This window comes from Atractosteus spatula, chromosome 20, assembly GCF_055471065.1.
Source record: "Atractosteus spatula isolate fAtrSpa1 chromosome 20, fAtrSpa1.hap1, whole genome shotgun sequence".
Classification (NCBI taxonomy): domain Eukaryota; kingdom Metazoa; phylum Chordata; class Actinopteri; order Semionotiformes; family Lepisosteidae; genus Atractosteus; species Atractosteus spatula.
In genome coordinates, this window is record NC_142725.1 from 14,116,523 (window position 1) to 14,134,449 (window position 17,927).

At 37.9% G+C, this 17,927-nt stretch overlaps 1 protein-coding gene across 1 annotated transcript in view; it reads left to right on the plus strand.

The window, feature by feature from the left end:
* The window catches only part of LOC148817599 (MORN repeat-containing protein 1-like), a 73,016-nt gene that overhangs the window by 34,889 nt on the left and 20,200 nt on the right, over window positions 1–17,927 (plus strand). Inside the window, exons 9-10 of the mRNA XM_088938494.1 lie at window positions 7,387–7,538; window positions 8,915–9,003. Coding sequence (XP_088794620.1) covers window positions 7,387–7,538; window positions 8,915–9,003 — 241 coding nt within the window. The remainder of the gene's footprint in view (window positions 1–7,386; window positions 7,539–8,914; window positions 9,004–17,927) is intronic.

Below are 17,927 nucleotides of genomic sequence, written 5' to 3' on the forward strand. Positions count from 1 at the left end.
AAGCAGAGTGCAGTTGGTGCCTGAACTGCTGTCTTGCCGAGAGTCTGCCAAAGGTCTCGCACCTGCTGTAACAGAGGGATGGCGAGGCAGGGGGTGGTATTTATACAGGATGGGTCTACTGAGAGGAAGGAAAATTGCTGTTCCAGAGCTATACCACTCCTTCTGAGTCAAGTTCAACAGGAACCAAGAACAGTTAAAGCTCTTCCCTGCAGAGCACATCCGAGCTGGCTTATATAGATGGAAAGAATTTCAAGCAGTAGTGGATGAACAGCATGTTCAAAGTCTGACATGAATTTAAGTACCTTAACTCTGAGCTTTTGTGCTGATACTGTATACCAAATATAATATATAATAAATATAGTCAAAATACCCAATACCCAATAAATACTCAACTAATTACAAGGCCTTTTTTCTTTGTATTTAGTTAGCAAGACGGTATGCAACAATAGTCTTCATCTTTAATCTTGCCACTGTGATGCAATTTTCCATTTTTTTCCTTCTTTTTTTGGGTATTTGTTTTGCTCTAATTTAGTACATTGTGAATTCTGATTATAGTATTTATCAGTACAATACTACAGCAATTTGCGGGCTATATTGGTTTTTGTTAAGCCTTGGTTACGGCAGCATTGCTGCATCTGCCCTGTGTATTGTCCCAGGTTTGCTCAAAACTGCCAAACAGATTTTGACCATATTAATTCTAAATCTTTAAGCTGCTTAGAATTACAAAAATGTTGCATACAATACCTGTACATTTCTGAGTATTTGTTTAGAATTCTGCTTTAGGATCCCTATGAAAATATTCACTCTCGCACACACGCCGGGGAGAATTATGAGATGCCAGTGAGTCTAAGCCACAGGTTTTTGGACAATGTTCGGTAACTGGAGCACCTCCTGAAAACTCAAAGCTGCCACAGGGACAACTTGCAAACAGATCACACATGAGGCACCCCAGGTCAGACTCCAACCCAGGACCTAAGAGCTTTGAAGCACCAGAGCTGCTTACCATACCAAAACGACACCCCTATTCTATGTCTTGATGCATAGATAGTTATATTGATAGGGAAAAAAGAAACGCAACACCTCCTCCTCCACACTCTGGCCCTCCCGCCTGCGTGGAACAAGCTGAAGAGTGACTCTGGCCTAAGCCAGTCGGGTGTGACTACAGGAGCAGTGAGCAGAGGGCCTCTGACAGTTCGCCTTGCTCTAAGGCCAGCAGCATGGAGCCTCACTGTCCTGTCACATTATGTCATTATGTCTACCGGCAGTTTCAGCAGCAGTATGGGTGGCAGACCTGAAACGATCTCTCAGATGGACCAGTCTGATGCGTCGGTCCTGCTCTGGTGTGGTCACTCGAGGGTGACCAGATTTTGGACGGTCATCTGTCCTGCCGGTCTGCTGAAACCTTCTCTGCAGGTGGGACACAGTGGAGCTGCTTACTCCATAGTGTCTGGCAATGCTGCCACATGACATGCCTGCCTGCAGCATGCCAATGGCCCTCTCCCCTGCTTCTGGTGACATTTGAGACATTATGGAATACACAGAAAACTTACTAAGAGTGGCCTTTTTCTTGCAGTGACCTAAGCTTTGAATTAAGGCTTTTTAAAGGATGCGATCAGGCATTATTCCACCTCAACCTCGTTGGGTAAAAGTGCACCTTACGAGCTTTCTTGTGATTGGCAAGTTGCAATGCCTCACTGCACAAGCTGTATTGCTGGTCAGAGGCCTTAAAACAAATTGACAACATTTTGTGAAAGTACATAAGCTCTAACTATAGTATTCTCATTCCAGAAAATGTTGCGTTTCTTTTTTCCATCAGTGTGTATATATATATAATTGATTGTGTATTAGTATACATTTGAACTCTCTTTGTTTCTTATATGTGGCAGATTGCCTGTGTCCAAACTTTAGCCAGGAACAATATAATAAAGGCCAATGTTCTGTGCCCCCACAAAAATTAAAAACATGTTAAATAATTATTCTGTGATTATCCTATTTCAAAACTGTCAACAACTTACGCTGTGTTCTCCTGGATAAATGTCTTTAATGACACCCCCTCTAACATACTTTCCACCCATTTAAAAAAACAACCACCTCAAGGAGAGTTTTGAATGGAAACACACATGACATAAGATCTATAGATAGGTGTGGTATTATCCTAAGCTCTCAACAAGTATTGAGTTTCATAATATTCTGGCAACAACAACACTTGTGTCCATTGGTTACAGGACAACTCATGTTTTTCAGGCACATGAAAGTGGTCTGAGTTAGTGGAGAGGGTTGTGTCTTAATTGAAGATCTGTTTTTGCAGGGCTTTGCGGTTTAACCATGTCTGCGGTCCTGAGAGGTTACAGCCATTGCTCCTCTGTAATAGATATCAAAATTTGAATTTAGATTAACTGTGGAAATAGTTCAGTCAACTTCAGTTAAAATATAAGTTACTCAAGGACACACTTAATTTCAGTTTTATATTTGAATTTTTCTAGTTACAAACCCAATGATGTTATTCATTGATAAGTGCCACAAGATATTGTTCCCTATTTAAAGAAACACCAATGTTTATTGCTCCAGCATAGCAACTGAAATATCAATGAAATATTTTAAAACAGAAGGAAAACATTTATTTCTGCATTTCTGTCCACTTCTTTCCTAGAGATGAATGTTGCCATCCATTACTTATGTAACTATTTTTTTCAGAGACAAATCCTTCCTCAGACATAATTATAAAGCTTTAGTATAAAAGCAGAATTTCACTTATCTGCCTATATTAGGCTTGATTTAATCTGTATTTTCCTTAATCACTATTGGTTGGATTCCATAACTCGAAACAGCTGATTATTCGATGGGTTAGACAAAAATCCTGCAACTGTAATTAATTGTGATATTCTTGTTTATTAGAAAAGGTTTTGGATAGTCCCATGTGGCCTTTCAGAATATCTGCGTTATTGTAATCAACAACTCAAATATTCTTAAAGAAATTCTGTATTTATCAGTCATAGAGAGGCCTGAAAAGAGAGTTCAGTGGCATGGTGAATTAGGTCAAAGAGAGAATTTGTATGCAGTCAATTCAACCCAAATAAAAAAAGAGTAATGAAGAGGCACTTTGCATTTTTATGTTTGTCACAGTATGAATGGTTACATTTCTAGCCTTTTAAAATTTTAAGCAGAAATAATTAGGCAGCATATATGTTTAGGAATTAAATGTGTTCCTGTTCGAATAGAAAAGAAAAGACGTAAAAGGTTAGACTACAAATTAACTCCAAATTAGCGATACATTCCTAAAGCTGTACTATGGCGAGTTACACACTTATACTGGAGTATAACATTATTCTTTTTAAAGACCTTTCACCAAGTCCGTTAGGTTCTATACATTCATAGAGTGCAGTATAGTATATAGTGTATACTTCAAAGGTATTTTAAACAACTATTTAATTATTGATGCTTCCCAAATACTCTAGGTAACTATTTTTCTAACACAACAAAGCCCAGTGGTCACTGATTTCAATTATGTGAGTTAAAATGTGAGTTTTTATAGAATTTATAAAATTCTATTTCACTTATAAAATTTATAAGTGAAATAAGTAATAGTATTTTAAGACTCATTCATAGTACACTTTGAAGGCCACATGCATCTGAGTGGGTGAGACAGATTTATTTTCAGTAAAAGGAGAATGGCAGGCTGATCAGTTCTGCAGCGATGTTCTGTATTGTGATAACATGGTGACATCAGTGTCAGTACATTCATTGGAGATCCTTTAGCTTTTTGTCAGTGTCTCTTTCCTGTTAAGTGTTTGTTCTTCTGGCAGCAGCCATGTTGGATGGAGCATGTAAAATTCTTCTGGTTAGTACCACTGCTCTCGCCCGCTCTTCCTCTGCTTTCATTAAGAAGTTCTCATTTGGACTAATTGAGGTCAACTTTGGACAAAAAGGGGAAAAAAGGTGTGATGTGCAGCTGGTCACCTTTGAAATAGACCAAGCTTTCGAAATCTCATTTTATATCTCCCGCCAGGCCAATAAAACCAATCTCTTTCATATGATGAAAATATTACTTCACATAGATTAGCTCATAAAATGCCTATAACTGTTTATATACTATTATTAGGTCTTGCATCTGCAGATTTAATGATGATTGCTGATGTCTTAGGTAGTAGTGATGAGCTCCCTCCCTCCATGCAATGAATGTGCCCCCCCCCCCCCCCCCCCTCAGTTTCTTACCTGCAACCCTCTTCAGGTGATTAGTGGGCTATAATTGAGTTGGCTGTAAAAAAAAAAAAGGATAATTAACTGACATTTCTGTCATGTGGGGAGGTCACATTGCTCTGCCTCTCTGTGGCAGTTAGGGGGATCGTTGTACCTGCTGGTTTGTCCCTGAGGCAAGAGTCTAACCTTTATCCAGCAGGTCTTGTTATAATTGTTCTAATTAAAAAACGCACACGGGGGGTCAGAGACAGAGACTGGTCTCTCCCTGGTTCCTGCTCCTCTCCAGCCTTGCTTCTTAAAGATGCGCTTCTCTCTTCCCCCGAAGTTGCAGGGAAGAAAGCCTGCGTTTTGGCAGGAGTGTCGCATCCAGATGTACAGGAAATTACAGACTAGCAAAATCGAGAGAAACAGGCTCAATGGATTAATCCTGCTAAACAGCAGCGGGTATTTGAAGGGCAAGTAATGGCTAGTAATAGCAGTTAATGTAGGAAATCATACTGATTGTTGCTTTGAATGCCACTTGGCACTTAAATCTTCCGTAATTATTTTAGAAAAATGATTATTATTGAAATGAAATTATATCCAGCTTTTTTTGGCATGCTTTCCCCGAATACCTCACTGCTATTTTAATATTTGCTTTGCCACAATAGAGGCTTACAGTTTTTAATAAATAAAGGTTTCCTCTAGTTAATGTTTCATACATTTTCTCCCAGGTCGTATCTTTGTTTTCCATGTGGATATACTTCTGTCTTCTATCAGTGTGAAGGAAAAAAGGCTTTAGAGCTGATTCAGTGATGGCACGTTCATTATTTACTAGGTCTTTAGCGTGTAGCTAATGTTGCAATGCTACTCTGTGCTTTTAGAAATACTGTTGTATTACTGCTGCATGGCTTTGTTCTTGTTCGAGTCAGTTCCTAGCTCTAGCTGGAAAAACTACAGAAAGGTGCACAACTCAAAGAAGCCTCCCTTGAGAATCTTCTATGGAGGTTTCATAGAATCATGCATGGTGTATCAATGTTTTAAATTACTCTACTTTTAAATGTTGATACCAATACTTCTTGACATAATTCAAAGTGAAGTAAAACTATTGAGCTAATTATCCATTGTGGTTTCTTTAGTAGCAAAACTGTAGGTATTAATTCTGGAGAATGATTTTCTGTAAGAGCTACTGTTTGTACTGAATGTGTATGCAGAGCAGAAGTGCAAAGTGTATCCGTCAGAGAGCCCTGTTTGGGCTGCTCAATTTATTCCTTATCCTTGGAGGAGTTTCTTAGATTCAATAAATAAAACTGAAAAATCCTCTATTGTGCTAGGCAGGTAAAATGTATACTTCTGTTCTTTCATTGTGATTTAAGTTTTTTTTTTTTCTGGAAACGACAATTCTGTAATGATCTTGAGACCTTTTAAAATAAAGACTCTTGTTCAAATAAGATTGTATGTCCCACCCATAGAGCAGCAAAGTTATTTAATGACCTATTTCATTTCTAGTTGTCTGCTCTGCATTAAGGCTAATTTTGGTTCAGTATAGGAACAATTTCTTGTAGCTGAGCTAAACTGGAGTCAGTGCAATTTTCGATTCAGAATGCATTAAGTAAAAAAGCTGCTCTGCTGGAGAATGCACTCCATGCTGCCTGAAAGGGCACTTAGTGCTTCCTTGCACTGTGACATATTGTAAGATGTCATGCCCAGGGGTTTCCAAGGAGACACACAAATGGGAGCCTGGTGGATGCGGAGAAGCAAGCAGTCTTGAAGAGCTACTGTTGAAATGGACATCATTTAAAGTGGATTTTAAAGTTTGATCCCTCTTCCCTTGATATAACCAATATTTTCTGGACAGGAAACTCATTTTTGTTCTGTAAAAAAACAAAGTAATGTGTAAAAAGACGCTCCACTGTGACAGTAATTCTTGGTCAATGAGGCAAGACATCCCATAATCCTGTGATGTTTACAAGCTCAGTGATACCTTGATCGCCAGCATCAGTGGTTGTATTAATGAATTCAGTGCCTACTTCAAGTGAACTGTGAATAGTGACTTGCCACTTAACTGAAGAAAGGCCTTCAGTCTGATTTTCCCTATGGGCAAACTGCCCACCCCAGGTCATTGTTCAATGAGCAGGTTGGACATTGTTTGCCCACAGGGCAAGTAAGAAATCTATGTATAACATGTTTTAAGAAGCAGTATTTGAGTTGAGCATTGTTACTGACAAATTAACTATTATCCAATGCGAGTGAGACCACTTGTTTCTTCAGTGTAGTTAGTGAATCCAGTGATCTGCAAAACTGGTGAGCTAGTGATCTGGAGCCCCTTTCCTTATAGTTTCCTTATAGAATAGTTATGTGATTGCTTCTGTTTTTTGTGGAGGTTTTTTTTATCAGTTTTATAATTTTTAGAATAATGCTATCTGCAGGCATATACAGCATATTGCAGGTAACAGAAATATAATCTACAAATATGTAATGATATCAAAGAGAGAAAGACTTAAATGTTTGTGTAAAAAACATTTTAATCTTCCAGGCAATTTTGAAAATATAGTTTAAATCATATCTTTAAATCATATCAAAGGAGATGATGAGCTAAAATGACTAGACCTTTTTAGTCTTGATCAAAAAAAGACTACAATGGGACCTGATTCGTGTATTCAAAAATGCATTGTCAAAGTGAACCAACTAGAAAACACAAGCAGAACCTACGAGGAAGAGCAAAAAAATAAGAAGAGGCTCTTCTTTATACAGGCAGGTGTAGGAGTATGGACGAAGAATACCCTGCCCTGCTGCTGGGGCAGATACACTAGCTCTGTGAAACGTTTGGATCAATTAGCTACTGACAAAACCAACTGGATGATCTGAACGGTCTGCTCTTGATTGGAGGAGACTGTGGGGCAGAGCGGTTGCACTGTGGCTAAGGATCTGCGCCTGTGGCTGGAAGGTTGCTGGTTCAAATCCCGCGGCCGGCAGAGGAATCCTACTCCGTTGGTCCCCTGAGCAAGGCCCTTAACCCCAGCTTTTCCAGGGGCGCTGTATAAATGGCTGACCCTGCACTCTGACCCCAGGCTTCTCTCTCCCTGTCTGTGTGTCTCATGGAGAGCAAGCTGGGGTATGCGAAAAGACAAATTCCTAATGCATGAAATTGTACATGGCTAATGAAGTGATTTTATCTTATCTATTGTCACCTTCCTTGTATTGTTGCAGGTTTACGTAGGTTTTCAGAGCTAGAAGAAGATTGGCACCCACCTCCAGCCAATCAGCGAGTTGAAGCGGGACGTGCAAAATTCCAGAATCTCATGTTAGCCCCTCCACCTCCCAACTACCAGCCTTTTCTACTGGTGGATGAAATGGAGAAGGTATGACATAGATACTTTTATTAAAAACTGATTTGTGTGATTAGAGAAATCCACAAGGCCAGCATTAACTGTAATTGTGGGCTGCAGACAGGCCAACAGCCATATCACCCTGCAGCTCACACCTGGCAGACCACTGAAGCTCAGCAGGTGTGAGCCTGGCCAGTACCTTGATGGGAGACCTCCTGGGAAAGCTAATGCTGCTGCTGGAAGAGGTATTAGAGGGGCCTGTAGGGGGAGCTCACCCCGCGTTCTATGTGGGTCCTAATGCCCCAATATAGCGACGGGGACACTATACTGTAAAAAGGTGCCATCCTTTGGATGAGACATAAACCGAGGTCCTGACTCTCTGTGGTCATTAAAAATCCCAGGTTGTTTCTCGAGAAGACTAGGGGTGTTACCCCAGCGTCCTGGCCAAATTTCCCATTTCCTATCATGGCCTCCTAATACTCCCTATCTCTGAATTGGCTTCATCACTGTGTTCTCCTCCCCCCGATAGCTGATTTGTACGTACTGGTGCACTCGGGCTGCCGTCGCATCATCCTGGTAGGGCAATACATTGGGGTTGGTGGAGGGGAGTCCCCGTTACCTGTAAAGTGCTTTGAGTCGAGTGTCCAGAAAAGCGCTAAAGAAATGTAAGGGATTATTTTTGCAGTTGTTTTCATTAAAATTGAAGATCTGAGGTATTAGGGAATGTTCCTCAAAGGTGGTTGTTTGCTTTTGAGCTCATCATTTTAAGTTTGTGCTGCTATTTGTCTGAAATATAGTGATTGATTCAATGATGAATAAATATTTTTTTTTTTGGTGCAGAAACTGATCCCTACAACAGGATCATTTATATTCTAAAATATGATTTGTTGTACATCTGTGCAGGCTAAGGATGCAGGTTTCTTTGTATGAACTTAAAACTGAATTAAGCTTCCAATTAGTTGGTATGATTTGTTTTTCAATGTTATGTTAAAACTTTGCAGTTTTTCTATTCGTTGAAAGCTACAGTATAGCTGTTTTACAGAATGAAGCAACCATTCAAATATTGCCTTACATGTGAAAATAAGAAGCCAGACTTGCAATACACAACACTGTGTATCATTGTGAACTGTAATTGAATTTGAATGCTGTTTATGTTCCTTCTTATGTTGTTGTTCTGCACGTGTATGTGTGTGCTTTAAAGTGCAAAGGAAAAGGCAATAAAGTATTTGAACCAAGGATATGAAGGGTGAAGCCTCTGTTTCCTTTTGGCAATTTCCTTGTTTTTCTCTGCCCTTGATAATAAGATCATATTGTTAACTGCTTGTGGAACATGCCATCATGTTCTTTTATCTGAAATTCAAAAGTTTTGTTTTTCGTTTTTAACTATGAGTATTTTTCTCATCCCTCAGCAAAAAGGAGCGAAGAAGCCAGCTGGCAAAGGGCCTTCAGAAAAAGCAGAGAAACTGACATCATCCCAGGAGAAGAATGCTGACAGCAGGTAGGAATCTTGGCTTTTATGCCGAGATAAAGGGACTTGTTTTATGAACTGCAAATTTGATATTGAAATATGTGCCTTCCATCCTCCTGTGTAATGTCACAGCATGTGTAAAAGGGTGACCCTTATACTTCTCCTTCAGAGATCATACTGGAACTTGAAACGTTGAGGTTTCATTTATCAAATTAAAGTCCTTGGTTGTTTTTTTCCTTTTTATTTCTGAAGTGCATTATTTGTTTTCAAACGTGTTCTCTGAATACAAGCAATCAGAACCAAAAAGGAACGCTCAATTCAAACATCGCAACACTTTAAGCAAAAAAAAGTCTGACATTTTAGTCTCATGTATTTATTTGCCTATTAGTGCAACATCTCAGTTACTGGACACTGCTTCACATTTTAGTGCAGAAATAGAAAAAAAACTATAAAGTGTTAATAGCACATTACAGTCTTTAAATACATTACTGGTGTTTTTTTATGTGATTTTATTTTTGACATTAGATTAAATAGCACTTAGTGATTTCTTCAGAAGACTGGTAGTAGTGTACTATGTACACAGCATGGCATTAGCAGGGTTAGAGTCCCAGGTGTTAGCACTGGCAGGATATTGCTCTGAGGGTGGCTTGCTTCTCTGTCAGTCTCTCCTTTCTGAGCAGACAGCTGGGAGGGAAAGGCTATTTAGGAGTTCTGCAAAGGACATAGCAAAATGAGAAGCTATAGAAAAAGGTTACTATATAGCCAGAAAGTTGAATAGAAAGCAAGTTTTCCTTTTTGGAAACCTCTAACAATGTAAACTCTCACAGTTAACAAATCGCTAGTTAATTGCTTCCCCTCCTGACATCCCACATCAATCAAAGACAGCATAATTAAGGGGGGCAAACCCACTGGGGGTTTATTCTGCCCGTATCCAGTGTTTGGAAGATAATTGGACAGTAGGAGTTTTCTCTTTTTGTCCCAGATTACTTCTGTAGTGCTCCCGAATGCTCTCTAGTGGCCTACTCAAGCATTTTATAACGAGTGATGGAATTTCACTTTTATTGTTTGGGCAAATAATTATTTTGCATGTTAAGAATTTCCATTGCAAAAGACTTTATTGCTTAATTTTTTGCATTGTTGTTGATCAGCCACCTGTGAAACAAAACAAAAAAAACTATGGATTTATTTTTTCAGAGTAAATGGTAATAATTATTTAATTTGTGGATCAACTCTAATAAATTAATCCATGGTGGAACTGAAATGCAGATGGTGGACTTTGCATGTCAACTTTGCAGTTGGACTTTGCCAGTATCTGTGAATTCAAATGTGCACAAATCAAGACTTTAGGACTTTAAGATGACCTCAAAAATCTTGTTTTTTTCTTCATGAAGTAGTATGATCTGAAATGGCAGCAGAAAAACTGCATATTACACCAGACTATCAAAATTAAACCACATTTTAAACTGTACTATATATCAAACTCTATAGAGAATTAACCCTCTGCATACCTTTAGCATATGTATTCCGTTTAGCTCTCTCTCTCTGAAAAATAGTATAACTCCTATTTTTTTTTAATGGGCATTGAGCCATTAGCATTCCAGACACTGAAGATGTAACAACAAATGTATTTGTTGTGCTGAGGTTACCTTGGAAACTCCAGCTTGAGAGCCTGAAGTGTCTGACTCTAGGGGGTTAAAATCATATTGGCTCAAGTTTTTCATGTATGTCATTCTGGAAATAAGGAGGCCTGGTGCATTAGTCAGTTAGTACTTTTACTTGACAGATTTTTTACATGTGAAAATGATAATTTTATCATGTTACTTTCACTAAAAGGAAGGAAGCTCCTTAGGGGTATTTGATTTTTAACATTTAAATCAAGCCAACTGTTTTATTCTAATGCTCATGCAAAAAGAGTAAAAAAGATTACAAGCACTTGAATGCTTTCTAGAAGATCAAGCGACCTACCTTAAATAGTAAGTACAGTTCTGATGGCTCTTTGACAGATACATCTGTACCACAAGCTGAGCCATCAACACCTTGTATTTAATCACTACTTTTCTGAGATTAGCGCATTTTCCTATTACAGTTTATCCCAGGCAGTCTCAGTCCCATTAACCTTGGCTTTAGTTTTCCAACCAGCAGTGCCATTTCAAAACCTGTTTCCACTGTTCAAGTATCCACATATGCAAAGTGCTGAAAAAGTAACCAGCTGGTGCCAGGCTTCAAATGGGGCAGGTGGTGATAGGAAACAGTGCCGAGATCCCGGAATAAGAGCACTTGTTATTAACTTAATTATACAGTGAGTGGAGGTGGAATGTGCACCACGTTTTCCCATAGAGATTTGACAGTTACATGTTTTCATCTAGTCAGGTCTCTTTGTAGTCTCCTTCCTGTGTGCCAGCACCTGTCTCCTTTGAGCGCAGTGCCAATCAGTGCCCATTGTGGCACAAGTGCTTAGGCTTTTCAGACAGGCAAAAATGCCTGTGTAGGTGTGTGAATTCCTGAAGTGGAGCATGTGAATGAGCTCCTAACACTATGACAGGAATGAAGTTATGTACGAAACATGCTTTATATATATATATATCGATGGATGGCCCATGATTTTGTCTTTCATTCATTCAGTGATACGTAAAGGGATACACACATTCCCACTTTGGAGCACTAACTCTTTACATGACCTTGGGCAAATCGTTTGATGTCCTTTTGCTTCAGTGTGGCAAAACTATAAAAGCTTTAAGAAGCAGGGCCTTGAATAGAAGATAAAACTGCATACCTTACCTGGTGTGGGCTTTCGGAAATCATTTCTGAGGCAAAATATTAAAATATGACTCTGCTTATGTGGATGTGCCAGAAGCAAATTCTCGTGCATAAGAGCAAGGTCCCAGAAATGGCAGATTGCGTTTTAACACAGAGCACAGTAAAAAACAGTCCTAGAGATTCATCTGAATCACATTGTTAAATCTAAACCATTATAGAACTTTCTCATGTGTATACAGTATATCATAGGTACATGAATCACACACATGGTCTCCTATTTTATAAAACTGAAAACATGCAGGAGAAGAACATTTCTTTTAGACAACTCATATTAGTGTGAACAAATTCAGTAAAATAAAATGAAAATGACAAAACCTTGTAAAAAACTGAGAGAATTCACAATGAAGCATTTGGCTCTTAATGTTGAGCAATCAAGAGCACTGTAGCATTCTGATCATTCATAAACACATATTTTTGTATGTTCTGTCTTGGTAATGCTAACAGCTAAGAAAATAGCTTCTTTATGAAGGCAGGTTTTCAATGTTTCTTCAAATCATGGAGATAGCAAACCTAAAATTGCTGGTTGCTGCACTTTTTGGGTCTGTGTTTTTAAAAAAATGTGTATAGTAACACATTCTGCCTTGAGGGAAAGTGCACTTTCATGATGAATTCTCAAACACAGACTGGATGAGCAGGGTTTTGCTGGTTTTGAAAATACTCGCATACTTGGCTTAGACACAAGCATGCTGAAAGAAGCTCTGACCTCTGTGTGACCTGTGTACAGTACTTATATTGCTTAAGACAAACACTGAAAACTGTTTCAGTCTTCATTCAAACACATCTTCATAAAACATCACACCAGTTTGTTCAATGGCTTTCAGTCACTTCTTCATTTTATAGATATGTTGTTGCTTTCCCCCATTTTTGCTGTTGAGGTATTTAGGAGATTCTGTGAGATTATATGGGCCTCCATGCGTGACAAACATGACAGAACCCAATGAGCTTGAAAATGAGGAGAGAGAAAAGTTTTCTTAAGAATGCTTTTAAAAATGGCAATAAAAGAAAAAAAAGATTGAAATAAAACACTCGGCTGGAGGTGATTGTGCAGTTGTCTGACGACCACCCACCTCATTAACAGCGCAATTATTTTAATTAAGAGCCTGTCGAATAATAAATTAATCAGCTGTTGGTCCAGGCTGATGGAAGTGTTCAAGGCTTTTTATCCAGCTTGAATAGTTGATACAACCATCTAAATTGAACTCCTAAACCTGTCATTTACACTTGCCCTGTCAAAGGGAAAAGTCTAGTTATTGGAGGAAAGCCAGAAAGGAACACTTCAAATCTGGGGCATTCTGAGAAAAACACATTTCTTCATTTAACACTTGAGACAATGTTAAATTAATCCACTCTTAATTTCTCAGTTTGATTTTTATGTATAGAAAAAAGTAGCATTACTTTTGGGAATTTTGAACTTCAGCAGTTTTTTAAAGTATTCTGCAAGCCACAAAATTAGTCCAGGAAGGAGAATTCTAAATGCATTTAAAGTCTGAAAAAATACTCTGATTAATTTAGATTAAAAACACTTGAACAAAATACACACTAAAAACAACATAGATTATGTAAAGCATGGCTTTATTTTTTTCCCCATCATAGTCTTGTTCCATAATTACTTGTAAGTTGCTGTCTGAGCATTCAGAAAAACTCAGTTGGCAAAAGTATGGTCATAGCCAAATATAGACAGGCACATACTGTGTACGCAGCATTAAACAAAATGTAAAAGCCTTTTCTAGATGAGAAGGAAGATATCTAAAGCTATGGCAGATGTATAACAGCTTTGAGTAACTGGAGTATAAAAACGTCTTAAATATACTGTGTATTGTGTGAATTTGTTGTTGGTTTTTTTCTTTCACCAAATGAAAAATAATGAGGATATTTTTTAGCATTTTAATTGATGTGTAACTATCTTTCTGAAGGTTAAAGTCAGATGAACAAAGTTTCAAGTCAGAACATTGAATATAAAGGGATGGTCTTTGTAATAAGCTGTATTTTGTAGGTCAAACGCACATTTTTGCTTTCCAGGAGACTCATCTGCTTGATCTTCCATAGAAATATATGTTATTTCAGCTTCTAGTTTCTTTGCTTTAGATTAAAAATAAATAAATAGAATTAAATTGAATCCAGTCCAGCATATCTGTGTTCAAACAGAAGAGAATTTTAAAGCTTTGAAAGTCTGGAAAGAAATCCTTAAATTGCTGAAGGCTACAACAGGAGCCCTGTGATCTGGAACTGTACTGATATAGTCTTGCATCTGGCTCACTATAACTCTGAGCTCTTAATGATGCACTCTCTGTATTCCATCAATGAACATTGCAAATCCCAGTTAGAATTGGCTACAGTATGTGTTCCAAAACATGACTTCATTACATCAGAAAAACAGTGCATAGGGAAGATTTGACCCCTGCTTGACCTATGGAAATACAATGCAAAAGATCCCCCTTGGAAGCAGCAGGAAAATGAAGACTTCTGTTCTAATAAGTTAGAAAGGATTCAACCTGTCCCACATGGAGTGAACTTCAGAAACAGCTACGAATAACTGTGTTAAAGGACTGGCTAAATGTAAGATTCACACTATGATCTGTGAGAAGAAGACATTTTTCTTTGCAGTAGTAACTGAAAACATTTAAAGCAATTTTAGGCTGAGGAGAGTCTAAGCTGGAGGATGAGCAGTCAATATTGTGTAGGTGATTATAGTAAATGATGAACATCTAAGTTCTAGTGCAAAATGGGTTAACATCAATGTGGAGTATGACTAGGAAAGTACTAGGTTTAATCCTCGTATTTTCCACCCATCAATTTTTGTCATTTTCAGACAGAAAGCAAAAACAGCATAGGAAGGAAGTTTAAACAACCTCAGCTGTGTTGCAGTAAATTATACGCACACTAGGTTGTTTTCAGTTTTCAATCTCAGTTTGTTTCGCCAGACATTCATTAAAGAACCTCTAGAAATGCGAGTGTGATTTACATTTCACATTCATCAAAAATTGCAAAACAAAACCAGGGCAGTAAGTTGGCTTCTATTATGGTGTGGGGGTTATTCTGTTATGGAGGTAATGACTTGGAAATGTTCCGTTATTCCCTTTTGTGTAAAGCTCTTGTTTTTATGTTGCCGACTTTGTCCGGATGCTTAAGTGGATAGGTTACAGATTGTGACCTTGTCATATCACAATGTATATTTTGAAGCTGAAATGTGGTGGCAAAAGAAGCATGCCAGTTAAATGTAAACCTTTGAAGAAAATTGTTATTAATGTAATCTAATGGGCTGCAGTGCTCTTTGGTTTAGTCTGAGACTACCCTAAGATCTGTGACTCTTTGACAAGACCCCTTGCCCAAATGTATATAAAAGAAGGAATGCATTAACTCTTATCCTGGCTGGAAGAAAGAACATAATTAACATTTTTTTATGTAAAACAACAACTTTTCATTAATGTAGAGTTCAGCAACTTACTTCCCTCAGGGAACTTAGTGCAGCAACTGTGTTTGGGCGCATTCCTCCATAATTGTAGAGCACAGCGTGTAACTGCATAGGCGATTACCCATCTGGAACTGACAGAGAAGTTATTCCATGTGAAATGCCTGTAACCTCAACTTTGTGGATACAGCACATGGCTTTGTGTTGTTTTTTTGCTGAGTGGAAGAGGTAACCAGGTTTAAAAAATCTGTTACTGCGAGGAGGAGCAAAGTGACTTTATTTGCCCAAACCTTGAGTCATTTACATGACTTGTCTTGACTCATAATACCTGCAGGCTTTTTTTAGTTTTATCTTTAATTTTTGTATAGTCTAGAAACTGTTAAAGTGGAAACAGAATGTGAACATTTTATTCACATTTAAAGGTGGGTATCAGGTAGCTCCAAGCACACTCTCCCTATTTGTACTACCCTTGATCATAAACACAGCAGCTTCTCCGAAAAGAGGAGCAACTTCCAATTTGCATTTCAAACTTTATCATAACCCTTAACCTTATTGAAAGGTTTAAATTCAAACAAATTATTTTAAAGTCCATGATTAAACAAAAACTGATAACGATCGATTGCTGTCTCATATCCAGACGGTGACTGACATTATTTCTTGTTAAAAAAAATCTGAAATAGGAGACCTCACACAGATGAGAATTTTTATACAAGTGCCAAATGACGTCTGGATACCCTGTAATTTCTGTATGCTACTATTGTTTAAATTCACCCATGTGAGATGCAACATTTTAATCATTGATCCAATTAATTTGAAAACCGTTTTCCCCCTCTGTTCATTAAACAAAAGATAGAAAAGCACCAATGAAGAAAAAAGGTTACAAAAGGACTGATTTCATACTGTGCAATTTTCATGATTGACACTGGTGCCACAACAATGTGTCACCCTGCTAGACAACCTCACCTCACAGGCCTAGCTAACAGGCCTTTGGGATAGCAGTCAGGCGAAACTTTTAATAGCACTGCGAACCAAAGGGCCTGTATTTAAAGGTAAGATTTTAAAGGTTTCTTAAACCATGCAGTTAGCTTAATATTACACTATTTTTTTTCTTCACAGTAAACTCTACAATAAAATTCAGTCCCATAGCAGCTTTAAATAATGTCAATCTCCATTTTTAAGTATTTCTATAGGAACTTCAATTTGCCGATTTTTATTTCAAGAAAGGCAGAAAATTGTACATATATTCCAAGCCACATAAGAAATGAGTATTATTCTCAGAAACATAAACATTTTGGAAATTGTTTGTAAATTTAATTTGAACCAGGTCCCCAGATCTGCCGCACATGACCTCAGGAGGGTTATTACCAAGCACCCCTTTAGAGACCTAAAAATGCTTTAATCTGGGAAACATTCTAAACTGCAGCTGCATCTTTCCTGATTTATCTTTCTTTGTCAAACATGTCCCTCTTCAGTTAAAGCTGAGGATCCTGCGGCAGTATTTTTATTGTTATTTCATTTTCTTTCAACTAAACTTTCCTGAGATCAACTTCCCTAAAGACATTTCTTTAACATGAGGTAGTATCTCCACAAAACGATACAGTAATTCTCAAAAGGCTGTCCTATATGAATTCATAATACGCCCTCATTGGGGTAATGGATATAACAAATGATTGAACCTCAGAATGTAAATGTCATAAATATTAATGGAGAACACAGCTTGCGGTGAGCTCTGAATAAGCGCAGGTACAAAGACAGTGCCCAGGGAGTGATTATCAAAGGTAAATAAATAAATTGAGTCACAGGGGGTTAAATTCCCAGTCATCTAAAGCCTGCAGCAAACACCATACTAATTGAGCTGCTTTTTTCATTCAGAATAAGTGAATTACATGACAGTCCCCTTATACTAGTGGAGAAGAATGCATTTGGGGAAAATGCTGTACAAATTATATATTTTTAACTCGTGTTTTAATGCATGTTGGAGTAATACAGTGTAGATCGGTTTCGGTTTACTGTTGCCTACATCTTTTTTTTTTTACAAATTGCGGTTTAGGAATATGTCTGAGGTTTCTGAACCTTCAAAACTATTTTTTTTAACGAAATTGCAATACACTACTTTTCTACAAAATGTTGAAACCTGAATATGCAATGTATATACAGTTCATACATGTGGATATATAGGCAAGAGTGTGCTCGCTAGGTACAGGAATTATACAGTATTTTACACAAAATGCCTAGAGTTTCACCTGTTGAAAATCTGACTCACTTTTATCAGAATGTCTTTTATATGAAACCTTCCATGAATTAATCTCTATTTAACACCTTCCCAGATTGGAATCACCAAAATATTAATCATCTTGGTTCACTGCTACAGCATAGGATGAACAAGAGTAGTTTATATTTTTGCAAACACGCCTATTGTCGAGTGCTTTCCTTTCTGATGCAGGTGATAAAAGTGGTCTGTCACTTATGACAGTGCAAGCTCACAGGGGCTCAGCAAGTCTGTTTTGTGCTCAAACTCCCTGACACTGAACAACATTCAAGAAATTGTGGTTAAGGAGTCCTCAAAATTACGTAATGACATAGTCATAGTCAAAAACGACATACTCCAAAGTTTAAAAAGCAAGAATGCACTGTGCACCATTGACTTTAGAGATTGGGTTACCCCAGAGCCCTTTCCTGAACATTTGCAAAGCATTATTTTCATGAAAAATCATTACACCTAAACCTG